This window comes from Podarcis cretensis, assembly GCF_951804945.1.
Source record: "Podarcis cretensis genome assembly, chromosome: 3".
Classification (NCBI taxonomy): Eukaryota; Metazoa; Chordata; class Lepidosauria; order Squamata; family Lacertidae; genus Podarcis; species Podarcis cretensis.
This window is the reverse complement of record NC_137172.1, coordinates 83,653,754-83,675,989: the sequence shown is the minus strand read 5'-3', so window position 1 is coordinate 83,675,989 and position 22,236 is coordinate 83,653,754. Positions and strand designations below refer to the sequence as shown.

General features: G+C 39.7%; 1 protein-coding gene across 1 annotated transcript in view; it reads right to left on the bottom strand.

Annotated features, from left to right (window-relative positions):
- Positions 1-22,236, bottom strand: part of SNAP91 (synaptosome associated protein 91) — a 64,797-nt gene that overhangs the window by 19,274 nt on the left and 23,287 nt on the right. Inside the window, exons 6-16 of the mRNA XM_079970607.1 lie at positions 21,953-22,046; positions 21,194-21,305; positions 20,484-20,590; positions 19,692-19,733; positions 14,413-14,508; positions 13,243-13,325; positions 10,043-10,070; positions 6,802-6,911; positions 5,837-5,940; positions 1,905-1,919; positions 1,554-1,733 (exon numbers count right to left, since the gene is read on the bottom strand). Of these exons, the coding sequence (XP_079826733.1) occupies positions 1,554-1,733; positions 1,905-1,919; positions 5,837-5,940; positions 6,802-6,911; positions 10,043-10,070; positions 13,243-13,325; positions 14,413-14,508; positions 19,692-19,733; positions 20,484-20,590; positions 21,194-21,305; positions 21,953-22,046 (971 nt within the window). The remainder of the gene's footprint in view (positions 1-1,553; positions 1,734-1,904; positions 1,920-5,836; positions 5,941-6,801; positions 6,912-10,042; positions 10,071-13,242; positions 13,326-14,412; positions 14,509-19,691; positions 19,734-20,483; positions 20,591-21,193; positions 21,306-21,952; positions 22,047-22,236) is intronic.

Here is a 22,236-nt window from a genome sequence, read left to right as displayed (position 1 = left end):
AAAGAGAGGAGGGTTATGAATTGCAAACTAGCATTCCTAAATCTGAATACTGTACCATGCAACCCCTAAAAAGGAAGGAAATGTTTTAAGTTACAATTTGTCCAAACACAACAGCTTTACATGCAGTTAACTTAGGCATGGCATTTTCATGTTAAAAATATACATCTTCACACACACAAAAAGTTACTGATGCCAGCTATTCTAAAAAGCTCACGTTGACATGCATCTGAACTGCAACAGAACCAAGCTAAAGCTGATTTCACACTACTGAAGAGCAAAAGAAGAAGAGAAGAGCAACAGGAAATGGAATCTGCCAAGTTCTCATTGCCCTGAAGTTGTGTAGTCTCCATTTAACACATTACAGCAAACTGTATGGCAGTTGTCCAATAATTAACCAAGAACATTTCAATTTTCAAAAGTCCTGATTTGACAAAGTAATTAAGAAGCTTTATATTAAAGCCACATCAAAATATTGATAAAAATGGCACACAATTTCCTAGCTGCTGTATGTATCATGTTTTGCTCACCTGAGCAACCTCCTAATCAGCCATTTGTTCTTTTTGCGCAGTGCTTTGTGTGGTTTGTGTGTGTGTACTTCTTCTGAAAAGCTTGCTTTAAAAAAACAGACAAACCTTCGACTTTTCACCTCTACATAGTTCTATCTGTATTTATCGTTCCATCCTTATCCTTATTGTGATATCAATATATCACAATGTTTGGCTGGTGATATATCTCAATGCTGAAAACGAGATATCGCCTAGCCCTACTTTGAAATATAGATTAGCAGAATAGCAAAATGAGGTAACAGAATGGCTGAGCCTCCCTCTCACTCCATCAGCCTTTGGGATGTTGCACGAGAGGAATAAACCAATGATACCTCTTCCTGCTGTGCAAGCATTTTAGCATGAAACTTATCCTGTGTCAAGACTAGGATACAAGCCATAGGATTTACAGAACTAGTAGCAGCAGCTGCTGCTACTGTGTCAACAGCGGGTCTGTGGTAGAGTCCCAAACATGGAAAGCTTGTGCAATCTCCACAATAAGCTTAATAGTAACTAGTGTCAGTGTTATCACTTCCCTTTCTCTCCCCAAGCATTATTCACAGCAGCTACATGCTGCCTACCAAGGGAGCTTTCCTCCCATAGCAGTAGCAGCTTCAGAGGTGGGGTGATTTTTGTCAGGACCACAGCATGGAGAAAAGGGATGAATCCCACTCCTCTGTGGCCTGGTCTTCCTACCTCCCATGGCTATTTGCAGAGAGAGTGATATAAGCAACTTAATATTGTGTGTTTATCATCCCTTGGCCCAACTTCAAGTTTCCATGGTGATCACTCCCAAAAGCAACCTTGCCTTTGGAAAACTTAATATGCAAATTGAGCTATCCTGAAGCTTCCAGGTATAAGTATTACATTTTGTCAGTTCTGCAGCGAGTCTATGAAAATCAGTGGGTTTCAACAATGTTTTCTCATCCTCTTTTTTTTTTTTTTTTTAGAGTGAGAGAGAGAGGGAGAGAGGGAGGGAGAGGGAGGAAAAACCTCAGTGACGGAACTAACCTCCAAAGAGATCCACTTCAGCAGAAGTAGGAGCAGCGGCAGCTGTAGATGTAGCAGAAGCAGGTGCTATTTCAGTAGTAGTAGTAGCAGCAGCAGCTGCAGCAGCTGGAGTGAGCTCTGTTGCAAACGGATCTGAAATCTGCGGCTCAGAACTAACACCGGAAAGCCCAGCCAGACCGTCTACAAGTCCATATATGAAGATCAAACGGAAATAGTGAGCAGAAGAGAGAGAAAGAGAGAAGGGGAAAACAAACTAACAGTATATTGCAAAAAAGAGTGAAATGGCAGGACTAGGCTAATTGCGTATTAACAATTTGGAGGAACTGGGGTTAGAAATCAAGCATTACTCACCCTCTCCCAAGAGGTCTGCAGCATTGTCCATTAGAAGATAGCAATGTAAAGAAATAAGAGTTAATAATAACTGCCAGGGCCAACATGCATGCTATCCAGAAGTCATTCTCTGCCAGCGTGGGGCTATTTCAAATCAACAGGATGCTGCTCTAACTCCAGACATGCCACAGGTACCTTGCATATGGTTTTATAGGATGCAGTCTGCTTTCTTTTTTCCAAAGCTCCTAAAAACAAAGACTTAAGTGGCCGAGACTTCTCTGAAACCATTTCTACCACAGCTTCATCCAACCACATTTCATCTTTAAAAATAATCTGGACTCATCTGATGCATCATCCCCCATGTACCATTTCATTTTTCAACACCCTTGGGAAGATGAATACCACTTCACCCAACTACAGTACATTCGAAGAGTCCATCATGAAATGACACAAAAGTGTTACTATCCAACAGGCAGCGAAGGTTGATGGGTGTAAGTACTGATCAAGCCAAGTGCAACATATAAAAAAAAATTATTGAAAGAGTACAGTTCAGGCCTGTCCCGTCCCTGCTCTGCCCCTCCCCCCAAAGAAAGTATCTCTTCCTGACTTGCAAACCCAGGCTTTTAAGTCATAATCTTTTAGATACCAGAGTTAGCATTGAAAGACTCAAATTGGAAATGACCCTTCCCATCTAAATGGACAAAAGCAGACAGCTAGGTTTATTGTTCTTGGCTATAGCTCATGGTTAATGAGCAAAGAGTTAAAGAACAAGCCCTGGATTTTTAGAACTTGCTCAGTCAAACTCTGACTCAGTAAGCCATGTCATAGAAATGATGCAAATGTAAGAAAAAGTAGGCAATACAGATGTTTCCTCGTACCACTAACTATTCCGCAGTCTGAGTAAGCAGTGATGCACTAGGAAATGTGGTACTCTCTGGTTTTTTGTTGGATTCCAGCTCCTATCAACCCCAGCCAGCAAACAGAAGAAAACATGCTGCTGACCAAACATGTCTCTTCTCTCTGCATCAGAGGCACAGAGAAGAAAGCTTAACAAGAGGTCACAACAATAGGTGCTCCACTGTAAGACAGACTGCAGTCTAGGTGTGTATTATCTGCCATGTGCATCACTGAAACTCTGCTTTCCAATTCCACACAAGAAAAAACAACCTTGAACCCTTGGTGACCACAATATATATCTGCTGGGCTGCACTGGGCATACCAAGCCATAAAGTGTGCAGCCTTGACTTTGGGTGTAGATTAAACCGGGGAGAAGTTGTTTCACTTTAAATTTTCCTCTTAGGCAGCATGCCTACTGCCTCTCTTTCTCCAACAACTCCCCCAGTGCCCCTATAAGAGGCTCTCTCAACCTTTTGGAGCAGATTTTGGGGGCACAGGGGAGATGAAGAGGTGAACAGTGCAAGGCAATGCTCCACCGTAAAGTGGACCTTCCCTTACACAAGTGGATGGACGCAATAATCTGCTAGCCAGTTTATCACCATGACAAGAATGCCAGCTTTTAATTTATAGGTATCACTAGAAACCACTTTCATGTTCCAGACCTAAAATTCCAGTTAGAAGCAATGACGACAACAAAAAAGAGCTTTGTAGCACCTTAAAAGACTGATTTATTATGCTACCAGCTTTCATGGACTGAAGTCCACTTCATCAGCTAAATGAGATTGATTAGATTTCTGCTCTATACTGATAAATGGTGCCTTCCATCTGGACAACAACTTTCAGAGAGGGACCAGGTTTAGTCTGAAGCAGACCCTAATCTACAAAAGCTTATGCTATAATTAATTGTTAAGCATTTTTAAAAGTTGCTACAAGACTCTTGGTAGTTTTTGCTGCAAGTAGACGAACATGGCTGCTGTTCTGGAAGTCATTAAGAAGCAGCATGAGCATAGCTCAAATAAACACAATTTATATTTCAATTCACACAGTTGAACAAGACACTCCCTGCCCAGCAATAAATTGGCTGTATTATAAATCTACACTCCTTTAAGGTGATACCTAAGTTCTGTATCTCCTGCCTGTTTTGGGTGCTCATATAGCCCAAGGTTTAATATTCTCAGTAGGTGTAAGAAGGTTTTCTGAGTTCTGGCAGCCTCCACTGTGGTTCCAGAGTACTGCATATTTAATGACAATTTAAGGCATTCGGGGTTTAAATGTCACATTCCTTCTACAGAAGGAGAGAATTAAAGCTCAACATAGCTAGGGATATAGTGCTCTTGTTATAGGGCAAGTCACATGTAAAATGAGAACACATTTCGGGATCCGCGTTTTATTACACTAATGGCTATGCAGAGATCAGCAGAAATAGAGACCCACCTTGGATTCAACCACACTCATTCGCTGTACATTTGCCAAAATGAAAGCTTTCAAAACATGGTTTTCTTTGTGAAACAGGATTCACTATGGAATAATGAAAACTTTGAACAGATAGGCTGAATCCAGACCTCCTAGTCCGAGCTTTCTCAAAGTTCCTTGTTAAAACGAAAACAAAATCAAGTGGTTTTTTTGGGGTGGTTTTTTTTTTTTGGCAGATTTTTAATATCCCATAGACCTTACCATGCAAATGCTGCTGCTATAGTGTTCTTTAAAAAGAAAAAAGCCACAGAAAACAGTAGTGAATGCTTCTCTCAAATGGTGACACTATCCATATACATTTCCAAAGGACCTATTGGTTCTAAAAAATGGTTCGAGATACAGTGAGAACATCTAGCACTATTTCAGGATTTCTTTTATAAGCAACGATCCATGTAGAAGGGTGACCGCACGCCCTTACCAGGGGTATCATGTGCAGGTGCAGACCTAATGGATTCAATGCCAAGTGATGTCATAAGACACCCACTGGCATGAGAAACCTCTTCCTACACCTGTTACCCAGTGGTGGCAAAAGTCTTTTACCTATCAATACCTCGCCCAATTGGCCACTACTAATATTTCTATGTGCCATGTGATCCACCTGGGACAGGTCAAACACAGAAGCTTTGGGAGCTACATCCCTCTCCCCCAACACTCTGACATGCAATATCAAACTAGAAACCTGAAGTAGTAGCAAGTGACTGGTGTTCATCCAAGGGGTTGGAAAATTAATGTGGCCTTCTGCCCACTCTTAAAATAGTAAGGTTTGGTTTGTTAAACGCCACCACACACAACATATAGCCCTTGTGCTGGCTAGTTCCAAGAAGGATTCTTGTCACTTATTAAGGGAGGAGGGGAGTGAGTCAAGGCCCTTCTCCAGATACTCCAAAATCTTTCCTAGTAATCAGTGGCTCAGCATTTCCCCCCCAGAATAACAGTTCTGACAGGTTTCCAGTGCTGCACACCATGAAAGCAGAACTGATCCATGTCATGCTAGACCATGGTTTAACATGGTATCCAGGAGCTGCAACAAGTCTTAGGCTTGTGTGCTCTCCCATCCTGCGTATGCAAGACAATGACATTGGCAACATTTACTTCCTTTAAAGCTGGCTTGTTGTTGCCCGAAAATCCAAGATTATGGTTTACACCAGCCTTCCCCAAGCTAGTGCCCTCCAGATGTTGTTGGACTACAAATCCCATCACTCCTGGCCTATGACCACACTGATTGGGGGAACCAGGTTAGGAAAGGTTGCTTTACACTATGGTCATTTTAAGAAAACCAGTTTCACAACCAATGCTCTGAAGCAATTGACCAGAAAATAATGAGTTAGTGGTGCACTGTGATCCCAGGTTCCCATGCTATGACAATCCAACACTGAAGGAAACTGAAGGAAATGCTTCTCCTTCTAGCTGTGTGAGAAGAAGTGGGGCGGGGTGTGTGTGCAAGGCTCCTTACAGCTTATGCACAGTTTTGTAAACCATGGTTTAGTGTGATGTAGGAACACAGCCAGAGTGCAGTCAATGCTCAGGGGTCAAGGATTATTCTAAAAGGAGTTTTCAGAGGTCTGTGATCAGAAAGTTTTTACCTCCCCATGAAGTTGCTCCAGCAGGAGCTGCTGAAGCTGCTTGCGCAGTAGTAGATGTAACGTCTGGCAGAAGATCTAGAAGATCACTGGAGGGTTTGGAAGCACTGTTGCAGAAATAAGACAGAAAAGAATTTTAGGATGAAAGCTGTAGGTGTAGTTTTGAAATGGTGTACTAGTCTTGTGAAGTCTTCGCTATCCCTCTGTCCTGATCAGTGCCTTATGGAACTAGAAGCAAGACATTGGGAGATAGCACTGCATGTGTGTGTGTGTCAGACGCATGCAGTAAGAGTTGTGCACACTCATACTTTGGGTACTATGAAATAGCTTGCCCACAATGAGCTTAAGATGGTCTTTCCAACAGTGTGAAAGAAGTAGAGAACTTATAAAATACAGGCAATGACCAATCTATGTGCATCCAATTGGCTCATGACTATGCATGCGCACATCTCTGCAACCCGGAAGTTGGTGGAAAAGAGGCCAGAACAGGAAAGAGCACTCCACTGACATGTTGGTCGTTGCCTGTATATATCGAAAAAGACAACTTTACCCATATCATCACTCTTTAAACACAACTTTTAAAAATAAAAATAAATGAATGAGTATGTACAGTGGTGCCCCGCAAGACGAATGCCTCGCAAGACGAAAAACCCGCTAGACGAAAGGGTTTTCTGTTTTGGAGGCGCTTCGCAAAACGAATTTCCCTATGGGCTTGCTTTGCAAGACGAAATGTCTTGCACGTTTTTCCGACTTTTTTCCCCTCCCCCCCTTTTTCTAAGCCGCTAAGCCGCTTATCCGCTAAGCTGATAAGCCACTAAAAGCCGTTAAGCCGCTAATAGCGCTAATCCGCTAATCCGTCAATGGGCTTGCTTCACAAGACGAAAAAACCGCTAGACGAAGAGAATCGCGGAACGGATTCTTTTCGTCTTGCGAGGCACCACTGTATTTTTATTTGTTGCTTAACTAACCTGACTGGAGCCGCTGTAGATGATGTTGCAAAGAGATCAACTGGAGGAGATGTATCAATACTTTTTGCTGGGGTGGAATTGGGAGACGTAACAGTTGTGGCTGGAGAAGACTGGACAAGAAAAACTCATAAGTACACAACATGCACTTAATTTTTCAGCAGCTGCTATCTTAAAAGCATCTTTAGTATTTTAATGTAAAAAAAGAGGTCAACAGTGTAGTCCTGTGCATGTCTGCTCAGAAGTAAACCCAATGAAGTTCAATGGGGCTTACTACTAGGCAAGCGTGAATAGGCTTGCAGCGTAACGTGATTAAATCCCCTCCCAATAAAGAGGTCCATCTCAAACTTTCACTTCCTCTATCATTAGCCCATAAAGAGGAATCATAAGCATGTGTTAAAAAGACAAGTGCCAAATTCAGTAGATACAGAAGTTACTTTATTAACAGCGAGTTAAAAGGCCTTTGAATTTTAGGTCTCTAGTTCACAGTGGCTCAATATTATCTGGGGATCAGTGGCTAAGCAAGATCTCAGATTTCACTGCCATGACAGAAGCTGGAAGCCTGCCAACATCCATCTAGGAAAAGATCCCATCAGCGTATCTTCAAGGCAACGGTGTTCCTCTGCTGCTGAAGGCCACGGGTAAAATCTTTTCCCCCACCCCCTTCCATGTACTCAAGTGTTGTTTTTTCTAAGAGACTTTGTATATCTTCAGTCTAGGAGGAACTTAAGATATGGCCCCAGACACTAGCCACCCTATTTGATGGCTGAGAAATTATTATTTTTTAAAAAAACCAACAACAATAGCTTCAACAGAGGCAGAGGAAACTAAACTCCCACTTCAATCCTTGCAGGAAAACGCCATTATTTTCCAGGTTCACATTTAGAATGTGACAACTGCATTCATCTGATATGAAACTGTGCCCTTATCAAATAGTTCTGCAGACAAAACTGTTATAAGTATAAAAAAACAACTTGACAATTCTGAGACTTGGAATAGTTTGTTCTTTGTGTTCAGGTGTATGGTTTCAGAGAATAGGGCTTTTGACACCAGAATTTAGAAAGAAACATAAAGGCAGGATTTGCATGATGTATGAAATAGAACCTAATCTATAACTGTTCCAGTTGCAACATTTCTAGGTAAGATAAATGACTGTCCTGTAAATTGGTAATAAAACCTGCTCAGAAGGGAGAGGCAGGTCTAGACTTAATCCTGAGATCCAACCTGAACCTGGTGCAAGATTGTCATAGCCTTCTGGAACAGGGATCTCAGCTATTCACAGTAAACCATAATTAACACTTTACTGTGCACAAACCAATCACACCCTTTCCACTCTTTTCCACTAGTGCTGAGGAGAAACAAATCATGATCCTCAACTTAACAGCAGAGGTTGTAGTTTGTTTTGCTCAAATATGTCACAATAAGTAAACTAAGAACAAACTGTGGACACAGACTGTTTTCTGGGGAGCAAAATAGATACAATCCATGGATAAAATGCAAAAGCAATGGAACACAATGTTTCTTCCCAGTGCTAGCAAAGCAGAGCTAAGTGGGCACAATTAGTTAGCTTATGAATGATAAAATTATTAAATACAGTTTACTGCATTGTCCTCATTGCACCCAATCTGTGGTTTAAATGAGAAGCTGTCCTAGAAATCTACCATATTCACATTTACATTTCAGAAGACGAAAGTTTCTATAAATGAGTGGATTACTAAAAATTGAGTGCCAGGGGAGTTGAATCTCAGCAGTATGCTTGCAACTTTTTAAACGCCATGATATGAAAAGGCCCAACAAATACAAATAAGTTCAAGAGGACGTCAATGCAGGGCAACAAGCAAAACCAAGGAAGTTATCAAAGGCAAGAAACCTTCCCTTAAATAATGATCATCTGTCCAAAAGAGAACACAGAGTACGAAGTCTAAAACAAACATACAGAGAAAGCATATCTTGCCAGAAGTATTAAGACAAAATAATAAAAATGGCTTTAAACAGAAGGAGGTAAGTAACCAGGGATGTAGATGACAATGGTATGAAAGTTCTACTAGAAAAGGATAGGGAGATTGAAGAGAAGCTGAATGAATTGTTTGCACTGGTCTTCAGTGTACTAGTTGTTGGGGAGTCTATAGCTATTCCTGAACTGTTTCTCTCAGGTGCAGATTCTCAAAAACAGAGTGAAACAGGTGACAAGAGGATGAAGTTTTAGGGCTAACTGACAAATTTAAAAATACAGTGGTACCTCGGGTTACATACGCTTCAGGTTACATATGCTTCAGGTTACAGACTCTGCTAACCCAGAAATAGTGCTTCAGGTTAAGAACTTTGCTTCAGGATGAGAACAGAAATTGTGCTCCGGTGGCGTGGCAGCAGCAGGAGGCCCCATTAGCTAAAGTGGTGCTTCAGGTTAAGAACGGTTTCAGGTTAAGTATGGACCTCCGGAACAAATTAAGTACTTAACCCGAGGTACCACTGTAACATGTTACCAGGTCTGGCAAACAATGGAAGGTTCTTTAAAGACTCAGATGCGAAGCTGCTGAACTGCCCAACAACAACAAAAATGTACAAACTGTCACTAAAATGAGCTTTCTAATACCAGAGTATGCTATAATAGCCATTCTAATTCCAGTTTTAAATAAGGGATGAGGAACATAAAAAGTTACAGGGTCATTAACTGGGTAGATTGGTAGCAAGAATTATTAGCATGCCTTACAAAAGGGGTAGCCAACCCGATTTCCTTCAGATGTCCCTGGGCCCACTCAGTTCTTATCATCCCTGGACATTTGCCCATGCTGGCTGGGGCTGATAAGAGTTGGAGCCCAACAACATTTATTTATAAAAATATTTATACACTGCTATATTGTTGTGTTTGATTTTATTGTTTTAGTTCTCTAGAAGCCACCTCAAGTATATATATTTGAGACAGAAAGGTAGAATATAAATTATAGTAAATAAATACAAAACACCAATTTTGCAAATACCTATAAAAGCACCTGATTTTCCTTTACCACATGATCCAAATAAATGTGTAAATAGAGTCACTACTTAGGTTTGTGGGAAAGAGAGAAGATGCAGCTATAGACGTCTGGGTTTGATTACTCATTCATGTAAAATCCTCCTGCACACAGAATTAGCACATCAATCAAGATACAGTTGGGCTTCTAACAAATCTTTTACATTTACATTTCTTAAACACTTGTGTTAAGAGAGTAACTCTATCTAGCTATTATAACATTAAAATGTTTACCTTGCCCAAGGGTGAAGGAGCGCCAGAGCTAGAAGAATTAATGTAAGAAATTTTTTGAATGCAATACACTAGGAATATCTTAAGCAGACTTGAAGGCTGGAGTATAATGCCACAGTCTATAGCAAAGAACAATAATACCTTCTACTCTAAAAGCTTAGGAATTAAATGAAAATTCAGGTCTGTAAAACTTTAGATGAAGATTGGTTAATACTCTCCCTGAATATCAAATGCAGTCAATGAAATGTACAAAGAGATGCCATGACTCAGTGGTTAAGCACATTTCCTCTGCATATAGAAAGTCCCATTTTCCTTCAGTTAAAGAATCACATCTGCATACTTTTAAAGCACACAGCTTTCTCCCAAAGAATCTTAGGAACTGTAGTTTAACCCTCACAGTGTTAAATTCCCAGCAATCCATAACAAACTACAGTGCCCAGAGTCCTTTGAGGGGGTGGAAATGTGTTTTGCATGTGCTTTAAACATACAGCATGTATGGAGCCTCAGATAGCAGCGACAAAACCTCTACCTGACGCTTTATGGGGCCACTAGGTGTCAAAGGAAACAATTATGGGCAACATGGGCTATTGATCTGCCTCTGTAAATAAGGCGGCAGCTTCTTATGTTTCAATACTACTTAGGAAATACAGTGGTACCTCGGGTTACATACGCTTCAGGTTACAGACTCCGATAACCCAGAAATAGTGCTTCAGGTTAAGAACTTTGCTTCAGGATAGGAACAGAAATTGTGCTCCGGCAGCGTGGCGGCAGCAGGAGGCCCCATTAGCTAAAGTGATGCTTCAGGTTAAGAACGGACCTCCGGAACGAATTAAGTACTTAACCCGAGGTAGCACTGTATATATTTTAAAAAACCTTTTTAGTATAACTGAGATTGCTTGTTTGCATATTACTCTATGCAGCTACATTGCTAAAGCAGACACAAAAATGTAATAGGAGTTGTTTTGATCATTAACGTGGGATATGTCAGACACCTTCATGGGATTTCCTGCAAAATTTCTATCGATTGTTCACCTGAGCAAATTCTCCAAATTAATCTAAGCAGCATTTATCAGAAACTCATTAAAAACCAGAACCATCAGCCCAGTGAAGACTTTAGCTGAATGGTATAAAAGGTAAAGGTACCCCCTGACCGTTAGGTCCAGTTGCAGACAACTCTGGGGTTGCGCGCTCATCTCGCTCTATAGGCCGAGGAAGCCAGCGTTTGTCCAAAGATAGCTTCTGGGTCATGTGGCCAGCATGACTAAGCTGCTTCTGGCAAACCAGAGCAGCACACGTAAACACCGTTTACCTTCCCGTCGGGGAGGTACCTATTTATCTACTTGCACTTTGACGTGCTTTCGAACTGCTAGGTGGGCAGGAGCTGGGAATGAGCAACGGGAGCTCACCCTGTCACGGGGATTCGAACCAACGACCTTCTGATCGGCAAGTCCTAGGCTCTGTGGTTTAGACCACAGTGCTATCCGCGTCCCAGCTGAATGGTATATGTTTAGTTAAATCAAATTTGTATTAGCTAAATTCAATGTAATTGACATTGATATTTTGAATCAAAAGGTAACTTAAAATTTAACAAAAGTTACCCACTCTGTTAAAAAAGAAATACAGTATTTCATACTTTTTCATTTCCAGTAAGAACACATAAGAATCAACATTTTATAAAATAATGTGTATTCCTAATTCAGTCTGCCCTTCTCATTTTATAATATGTGTGTTCCTAATTCAGTCTGCCCTTCTCAACTAAAACTGAACCCACACCAGTCTACAAGACTTTGAATTGAAATACATAATTTACTATCCTTTTATTTTTAATTATGAAAATCAAAGTGTTTCTTTCCGTTTCAAAGTGTAATTCATAGGCATTTCATTTTTGAACACAGTTCTAGGTCTGTATCACAGAATTAAAGTTAAGCAAGGCCTATTGCTTCACTAAGAGATGCTAGAAGAGACACATGCTAATATATACATGCATAACATTAGTGTGTATATTTACTTACCCCTCACTAAGTTGCAAAACAGCCATGTACATAAACAAAAAAAAAAGGGAGGCACATGTAAAGAAACATTTGTTAATTACAGCTTAATTAACAGCTTGATAAACAAATAGCCTAGATATGTGTTTGGTCAAGACACTAGGAAACGGTTACTGAACATGCATGGTATACATACAGCTAAGAAATATTAATATGCTTAGTAATTGTTATTTATTTATTACATTTATATCCCATCTTTCCTCTAAGAAGCTCAAGGTGGCAGACATGGGTCTCGCCCTCCCCCTTCCCCATTTTATCCTAACAAGTCTTGTGAGGCACAGCAAGCTTCACAGTTGAGCAGGGACTTGAAGCTTGGTATCCATGATCCTCGTCCAACACATGTAATGCCTATGGCAAACATGCATCCTGACCCTAAGCATGTACATTCAGAAGCCCTACTGAATTCAACTGGACTTCTGCGTAGGGTTGTAATCTAAATCAAGTAACTATAATCTTTAACTGGATTGCATTATGCTTGCATGATGAAATTCAGAACGTCCTGCTTCACAAGAAACACTGTGCAATACGACACATCAGGAGTACATACTGGAGACCCGTGTTTTCAATTTAGGACATGGATAGCATAATTTTTGGGTGGCTGCTAAAAGGAAGGTGCCAAAAAACGGAGAACAATTTCCATTGTGTAGCTTACAATTTATGCTGGGAACCGCCCTGGGATCTATGGATGAAGGGTGGTATACAAATTTAATACATAATAATAATTCTTTAGACAAAAGGGTATTTGTGTGTATCTATATATCTTCCTATATAAATTAAAAGGTAAGGTAGTCACATGAATTGCAGAGTGAGAACAAAACCACAGGCCATCTGGGAAGACGAGTGAGAGGTGTGGATAGCCCAGGTGAGTTACAGTGAAAGAGACAAAACAAGCCAGGGCAGCTCCTCAGCAACTGCCCTGCTCTGCTGCCACAGTTTTATGTTGGAGCTATCCTAACATCCTATAACCCCAAATCTAAATAAAGCAAGCATGGGCAGGTCTTATGCTCTGTTTGCTAGGCTGGGGTGCTCTCTTATGAGGAAGAACTAGGTGCTGGTTTTGGTGCAGTCTGAATATAACAAGGGTATTTAGGTACAGATAACCAAGCTGATAGGATTAGAGTTGCAGTGTAACAACTTTACATACAGCTCTGTCACATTTCTGCATACCTGTTTCCAGGTTTCTTTCCTTCCAAACTGTTTAGATGTTGTTCAAGAGTCTCCATAAGGCTACTGGGAGCCTAAGATAGATAAGGAAAACAAGTTACTCATTTAAAACTAAAGAGCAGCAGCTTGGGAAGTCCAACATGAACTCCATCTCTTCTCGGAACTAGTCATAACCAGTTGCATGCATTTACATGCCATCATCTTAATTCCAAAACACAGCTTTGAGAAAGGAACACCACTTCCATGCTGCTATTGAAACTATTATTCTTTGGTTAGAGTACATTGAATATTGTTTTTATTATTAGTCAGAAAACGAAAGTATGAGTCATCGTGCATTAGAAATTAACAACAGCACAGGCATTCACAGGTCAAAGTTGCCAATAAATCTAAAATAGATACTTGCATGCATAACTAGAGTTTCTGCATTCAACCTAATTAGCTTAACCAAATTTTCCCCAGTCCTCCACACAAGTAGAACTGTAACATAGGTCAGAACTACATATTACAAAAATGGACAGAAAGTGCAGCTGCTCCCTGTCTTTAATCTCTTGTTTCTGTAACATTAATATAATGCATGAAATGTTGCCATCATGCCACAGCTCTCCCAACATTGACCAGTGATATGAGAGAGGGATTCACAGTGCAATAACACACATTAGGCTGTATTATCAAGAGATGGCAGGCATTTTGTCTCTGCTATAAACACTGTGTTTATGCTGCAGGTCCAAATATTTCCCAGAAGTAGTACATAATTATTTTTTCCAGATCAGAAACCAGGCTGCTGCTTCTTCTTCTTCTTGTTTTTTTTTTTTTTTAAAAAAAGGCTGGGAATATAGTATTTTACATTCTAAAGTGAAGTTTAAAAAATGAGATAAAAGTTTGACACAAGTATTAGTTCTGCAGTTACAGAATAATGCAATTTGATCGATTGATTGATTTCCCCCCTTTGATCCCTTCAATATTATTTTTTAAGAGAGAGTTCCCAACATGCGCTTGCTGTTGTTACAATGAGAAAGGAAAGGTAAGTACAGTAAGAATGACTAACAGTGTCCTTAGCTCCTCCAGGATAAAAATAGTGCCTAGATAAGCAGATTTCCACAAAGTCACTGATGGAAGAAGAAAACTTCAGAGGTACAGGAGTGAATGCAAGCCATATTTTATCAAGATTACCGGTTCATCAATTGTATAGTCTTTAAATGGGGACTTTTCATTATCACCACTGTTTTTCAGATCACATAGAACTCTGGTCAGCAACACCTAAGGTTTTTTTTTTTTACATACATAAAATAGATTTACACAGAAATTAAGCAGGTTACCCGGAACAATGTGCAAAAACTTGCTGTTTGGACTATATTAGCAATGCATAGAGCCCTAAATCCTTTGAGATTAACAGTCTTAACCCTAAACAGAGGCTTCTACAATATAACAGATGAACTGTTTCACCGGGCAGTGCTTTAGTTTATAAGCAGTTGCCCAAACCTCAAAAGTCAACTTCAAATGTTGCTAAAAGAGAAAGCATTAGATATATATGTCAACAAATTTAGCATCTTACTTGCTTCTAATCTGTAATACCACATTTACTTGAATGTAATACGCACTTTTTTTGGCCAAATTACGTTGTGAAAATTAGGGTGCACATTATACCATATTTTTCCAAGTATAAGGAAAAGGCTAGGTTTTTTTCCTAAAAAATAATGTCAAAAATCTCCCCCCATTTTCTTAAATTCAAGTCCCTAAAAATAGGGGGCGTCTTATGCATGGGGCATCTTATAGACAGAAAAATACAGTATTTGATGGTGCATTAGATTCGATTGCAAGCCTGAAAAACACTGCTGGCACAGCAAATACTTTTTTGGTTTCAAGGTTTTGAAAACTGAAGTGTGCATTAGATTCACATAAATACGGTGTGTGAAGCAGTGCTATTGGTTCTGGCTTTCCTGGGTTGTAGATAATTTTTTTTTTAAGGAACAAAAGGCAAGAGTGAGGATGATACAGCTGGCTTAGGAACACTAACAGCCCAGGCTAATTCTAGAAAAAAAACATGTAACTCTCTTCTGCTGTTAGCAAAGGACATATCCATAAGATTCTTATTATAATATGTGAAATTAATGGGGCTTACACTAAAGGTGCAGATCTCATCTCTTAGTGCACTGATGACAGCCTTCTCTAAAATGGTTTTTAGAATATAAACTCCATTTAGAATGCATTGTAGTAATAACACTCCATGTCCTGCATAGTACTAATGATACCAAGTACTTATCTCAAATAAAGTACTTGATAGCAAGAACAAATCCTCCTCTTAGCGATAGAGTTAATTAGTATTTCTAGCCACCACCATAAACTGCGAATGTAGTTAATGGAGCAAGGAACATCTTTAGGATGTTGAGTACACAGCCACGAAATGTGTTCCACATCTCACTAAATACAACAAATTAATATGCAGTCACCCAGAAGGCGGCATGATTTAAATCGAGTCTCCTCATTCATCTATTTTCCAAACAAGCATGCAAATTGACTGGTTGCTATAAACAATTAATGTATGTCAATTTGCAATTACACTAGGCCTTTATACTACCTAGGAACATATTCCAAAACTTTATAATCTCCCTGACAATGCAGTATGGGCAAGCAGCTAAGAAAGAAGGGTGAAACCAGATTTTATGAATAGGCATAATGTTAATTGCCTTTGGAGTTCCCAATTATGGAAGTTTATTGTTTATTGAAACCAAGGAAAAGTAACCATGGCCAACAACCTTGTTTAAACATGGTTTGTTTGGTCACATCATTGCACACAAACTCACCAAGCTACAGAAGTACAAGGCAAGACCAGCTAGAAAACAAAACAAGTTCTGGAGGAACAAACTGTTGCTTGTTTGCTTATCTGTGATATGACAACTCATGGTTGACTGAATAAACTATGGCTAAAGCAAGCCTTGGCTTATAATTATCTGAAAAACAGCAAATGTTTTCAGACAGAAGTGATTTTAAGAGACTGCCATTATAGCCTTTGTATTATGTTCAAATGTAGTGTCACCCTTTTAAAGGGGCCCCTTAAAACTTTTATATGGTTTTTCAATTTAAAAATATTAATATAAATAAAGAAACAAGGTCATTTTAAGTGGTGAAAATAAAGTTTCAAGAACTGGATCAATAAAATCAGTTGACTGTCAAAAGACTAAGCAAGGTGTCAACACAAGCCTCTCTATGGAAGACATTTCAGAGACTGGGCAAATGTTCTCTTGCATTCCAACATACTGAACTTCACACACTGGGTGAGGGGAATAATGAACAGGACCTCAGCTTCTGAACAGAATGCCAGAGTAGGTTCAGAGCACCAAAGAATGTGGCCTGTAAGGTTTCTGGAGCCAGCCCATTTCAGCTTTAAAGGTTAAGACCAGCTTTTGAATTTGAGCCCAGAGACAAACTGGTAGCTTGTGCAGCTCAATCACTGATGGTGATGACTAAAAAATAATAATAGATTCTTATCCACTGTTTTTCACATTGAAAATCCCATCCACTCTCTTTAATTTGGCTCTGTTTCAATTTGACTCTCATTGGCTTCTCCACTTGCACTCCTCTGCCATAGCTCAGCACTACTCAAGGAAAGATAATGTCAAGAGAAGAAAATGCAAGCTGGGTGGCTATACTTCATAAAAATGATGCCTAGAATGGCAGACAAAACATCACCGCCTTGCTAACTTTTCACCCCAAATGTACACCAGGAATCTGAGCAAAACCATTGAAGATTAACCCTTTGAATACTTGTGAGAACCATGTAACTTACCGATAATGTAACTATCAATAACGACTCACAAAGAGCAGCTGAATATAATTTCCCTTTATACAGGCTCAGTTAGCTACTGACTAGAACTGAAAGTTGTGCTGTCCCTATCTTGACTAGCATAGAGGCACCAACTTATATTAACCCCCACAATAATTCTCACTGGACTTTCACATATGACTAGGCCATTTGCATATTTTCTGTTTTATGAAAGCACACATCACCTGGGCATGTGTAGGGAGAAAACACCATAGAGGAAAAATTAAATCAGGTAAGTTGGTTCAGGGGTTAGTCCTCATCTGCAGGTGCAGTATAGTAAACAACATCATCATCATCAATCTATAAATTAAACAATGCTAAGCAAGAGACCTTTGGTATGAAGGAAGACAGTCTCAAAGTACGGTACTCCTTCTGCTGAGCTATATTTAAAGTTTCCCACACCCCCAGATATTAAAATAGCTTTTCTGTGAAAAAACACAAGCTTCAGCAAAAGAAAAAGAATATATATTTTTTACTCTTTTTATCTCTTACTCTGCCATATCATACACCTGTTTCAATGAAGCTGGGGATTAGCCAGCATATTGCTTTTCTTCAGAGGACACACACTGGTGTGTGCAGTAAAATATTTGAATTGATTATGCTCCAAAGCTCTCTTATCAGTAAATCCTCAAAAAGTAAACAAGAATGGAAAACCAACAGCATTCCGGCACCCCTAACTGAACTGTCATGAGTTTTCTTAAGGCAATCTTCCAAAAGGCTGCAAAAGCCTACAGAAGCACAGGAATGCTTATTGAACAACGAAAGAGAGTCCACCACCTTCCAAAGGAGTCCATTCCACTGTCAAACAGCTCTTACTGTCAGAAAGTTCTTCCTTATGTAGTTGGAATCTCATTTCTTGTAACTTGAAGCCATTGGTTTGGATCCTAGCCTCCGGAGAAGGAGAAAACAAGCTAGCTCCATTCTCCACATCCTGTCACACTACACTTTATTTGAAGATGACTATCATATCTCCTCTCAGTCTCCTCTTATCCAGGCTAAACATATCCAACTCCCTCAACTGCTCCTCCTAAGGCTTGCTTTCCAGACCCTTGATCATCTTGGTTGCCCTCCTCAACACACATTCCAGCTTGTCCATATCCTTCCTAAATCGTGGTGCCCAGAACTGGACACAGTACTCCAGGTGTGGTCTGACAAATACTAGAATACCGTGGTTCCATTGATCAGGACATTATCCTTCTATTAAGGATAGCAGCCTAGAATAGCATTAGCTTTTTTCGCTGCTACATCACACTGTTGACTCATGTTAAACCTGTGGCCTACAAGACCCCTAGATCCTTTTCTCACATGTGCTACTGGCAAGCTGGTTCTTCCTGCCTAAATGTAGAGCCTTACATTTGTCCCTTTTGAAATTCATTTTGCTAGTTTGGACCAGCTTTCCAATCTGTTATGGTCATATTGAATCCCAGTTCTGCCTTCTGTGGCATTAGCTACCCCTCCCAGTTTGGTGTCATCCAAGTTGTTTATAAAGACATTGAACAACAACAGATCCAGGACAGAACCCTGAAGCACCCCTCTTGTCACTTTTTTCCAGGATAATGAGGAACCATTCGTGAGCACTCTTTGGGTTCGATGAGTCAACCAGCTATGAATCTAGCCCACATTTTACCAGCTTCTCCACAAGAATGTCATGGAGGACTTTGTCAAAAGCCTTACTGAAATTAAGACATACTACGTCCATGGCATTCCCCTGATACACCAAGCTTGTAACGATCAAAAAAAGAAATGAGATTCATCTGGCATGACTTACTTTTGAGAAATCCATGCTGGGTCTTTGTAATCACAGCACCCTATTCTAACAGACCGACTGTTTAATTATCTGGGAGGTCAACTAACAGAGGTCATGCTGCTGTGCAGTTGAAGGTAAAGCAATCTCATTTATATGCAAGAGTCTTAATGATTAATCTCAAGGATAGGGATGCCACAATAATGTTTTTAAGTGTTCGATCCCTTGATTACATTTCTGTGTAACGACTTAGCAGCATACTTCCTAGGCCTTTAAAATGTGGTCCACATGTATTCTTACATAAATGTTGACAGCAATTCTGTAAGGCAAGCCAATGTTACTCCACATTACAGATGGGAGCTGAGAGATAGGCTTTCCTGTGGTCATCCAGGGAACAGAGATTTAACTCGAATTCATGACCAGTACACTAGCTCTCTGGCTTCTGGTAATTTATCACCTTATCTTTAGTCGTATTATGGCAGCCCTAAACTTGTCTCTTGTCTAGAGACAAAAGGTAACCCAGTGAAAGTGATGTCATGGACTAGGTCAAAGCATGGATTCAGTACTTAAGAATTTCCTCTCCCAGATGCATTACTCACACTCTCAGCTTCTGGGATCAATCTGCACCTCTGGAAGGGAGAAGAAATATGCAGTCTTTTCATTGCTTATCTCTTAATTAAATGTGGCCTTAAAAATGAAGTCCTCTTCTGGGAACAAAAAGCGGATTGACATCTGTCAAAATAGTTGCTGTTTTCAGGAGGCATATGCTGATGTTTAAAATATGAGTAACGCCATTAGGTTGCATGCTAAATGAACAGAAGTCATTTTTGCTATTGTTAAACCAACCACCAAGCTAAATATAATTTAGGAACTTACTTGTGTAAGATCAGGAATGTCTCCTTTATCAATTCCAATTTGCTGTGGATAATGAAAAAATAATAATTCAGAAATGTTCTTTTGTTTATGCTTAACAAGTCCAGAAATACTAAATAGCTCAATTTGACTACTGCATCTGAACTGTGATTTTAACTCACTTTGAAGCTCCATTTGTAATATCCACATCCAGGTGCTTTAAAATTAATGCATATTTGTAGAAATATGCAATACATTCATTGCCCTACAGAACTGCAACTCTGGATGGAGAACTTCTCTCAAAGACAGATGCATGCAGCAAAACGTTTGTGCACAGAGCTGGTCCCAGGCTGTGTCCTTCTGACCCGCTCCATGCATAAAAATGAATGCCTGAAATTGAAGAACTCATATCTATTTAAAGATGGGTTTTCCCTAACTTGGGATATAAAAATTGCTGTTCTGTCAGAAAGATAATGATGCAGCAGCTATTCCCACCAGCAGGCTGCTGGTCTACTACTATCATCTTAACTGGTATTACACGAATATACTGTAGAAGGCCAAAGCAGAGACTAATGTTATTTTATTTGCATTTTGGTGACATCCTGAACAGCTAACACTTTCCACAAAATTCAGTAAATGTCAAAGAAATTTTACACAATGTAGTTTGTTTATGGACGTGGCGTTTGATCTAAACACATACAAAGAGAGTATCTGAACGACAACTCAGTTTGCTATCAAGTAGATAATTGTGGGGGAAATCACATGCCTAGATAGCAACCATAACTACCAACATGCCACAGTGGAAGATTCACTTACCTCTGCAACTTTGAGGAATTCTGATACTCTTGTCATTCTAGTCAGAAACCGCTTGTAAATCTCAAGAGCATCTTTGCACTGTCCCTTCTTCATTTCAAAGAATTTCTCTGGAATAAATGACATATTCATTTTTAATCCACAAAACTTTTACATTATTCATACCAAGTCTTCATCTGCAGATTATTGCACAAGCAGAAAAGCACTTCTGCATATGCTCAGCAGCCCTGCTCAATTCCTTGGCTTTCCCTGTCCTGCTGCAGACTTTCCATGCCCAATCTCTCACTGTTCCTGAACTCCATGCGGCGCTGGCTGCAGAAGGCTGCACTATGAGACCAGCAGCCATGACTAACTGCTGCTTTGGATCCAAGTTTGCTGAAGCTATGAGAGGGGCAATGAGAGAAACACTTGGGGTTTCCAAGTGAAAATATGTGTTGATAAACCATATTTCTTAAAGACACTAGCCTCTGCTGTGCCTTGATCTTCCCAAAGGAAACAATGCTGGGTATGTGCTTGGAACCCCTGGAATCTTGCAACGCTTTTGGAATTTGGGGTGGCATGGAAGAATATAGAAAAGAACACAGCTGAATGTGAGAGAATCATGCACTTGGAAAATAAGATGGCTTCTTCCTCTCTTAACAAGATTAAGCTGCAGAACTACTATTCTCTTGGAGCAATGTAACGTTAAAAACATGCTACATCAAGTTACTTACCTAATAAGTTAATAACTCCATCATTGTAACAAGCGAAAAGCTTGATGAGATCTTTGAACAGAAGCATAAATGCAGCATTTATAACACCATTTGTCAGCTCATTTGGATGAACCTACATAAAAATTAGAACCCATGGTTGTTAATTGTGATTTGAAATGTTGGAGCTATGTCATATCTTAGAACAAAGTTAAATACTATTGAATATGTACATTGTTCAGGCGCACGCAGGACTGAAGTCTGTTTCATGCATATAAACAGAATATACAAATTATGTGTGAAAATCCAGACAAATCTGAAGCAAATTTGAAGTACCAAGGTTCATCTCATTTCAAGGGAACAACAGGAGCTGGAGATAAACTTCATTTCTGCTTCTCAGAAATATCCAAATTCTATCTCTCTCAACTGTTGGAAAATACAATGATGCAAAAGGGAAAATGCACCGACAAACAATCCTCAGCATGATCTTGCACAACTGTGAACAATGCACACTTTGTGTGTATGTACGTGTATATGCTGCTAGTGATTGGAAGACCAAGTTTTGTTATGGACCTTCAGTTAAATGCAAAAATGTTATTCAGTACGGTTCAATTCACAATTTTCTGCCACATTCTTTCTGCACCTTGGAGAAACTTGCCAAAAGAAATAAGAAGTTAGTACAAGTTCATAAGGTTTGAAGTTATATTATGTTTCTACAGTGACCTAAAGTGGGAAGTGTTTTCCTTTTATCATAAAAGAATTTAGAAAACTGTAAATACATACATCAAATTCAAGAAGTGCATCTATTTGTCCTTGTAATATTGGCATACTCTTCAGTAATTTTTCTGGAACCATTGTCCTCATTACACCCTCCGCCCTGGAAGAAAAAAAATCAAGCTACAACCCAAAAAATCTCATAGGCGTTATTTGGTAACTAATAACAAAATTAAAACTTTACAGCAGGGTTTCCAAAACTTGGCCTCCAGCTGTTTTTGGACTACAACTCCCATCATCCCTAGCTAGCAGGACCAGTGGTCAGGGATGAAGGGAATGTAGTCAAAAAAACA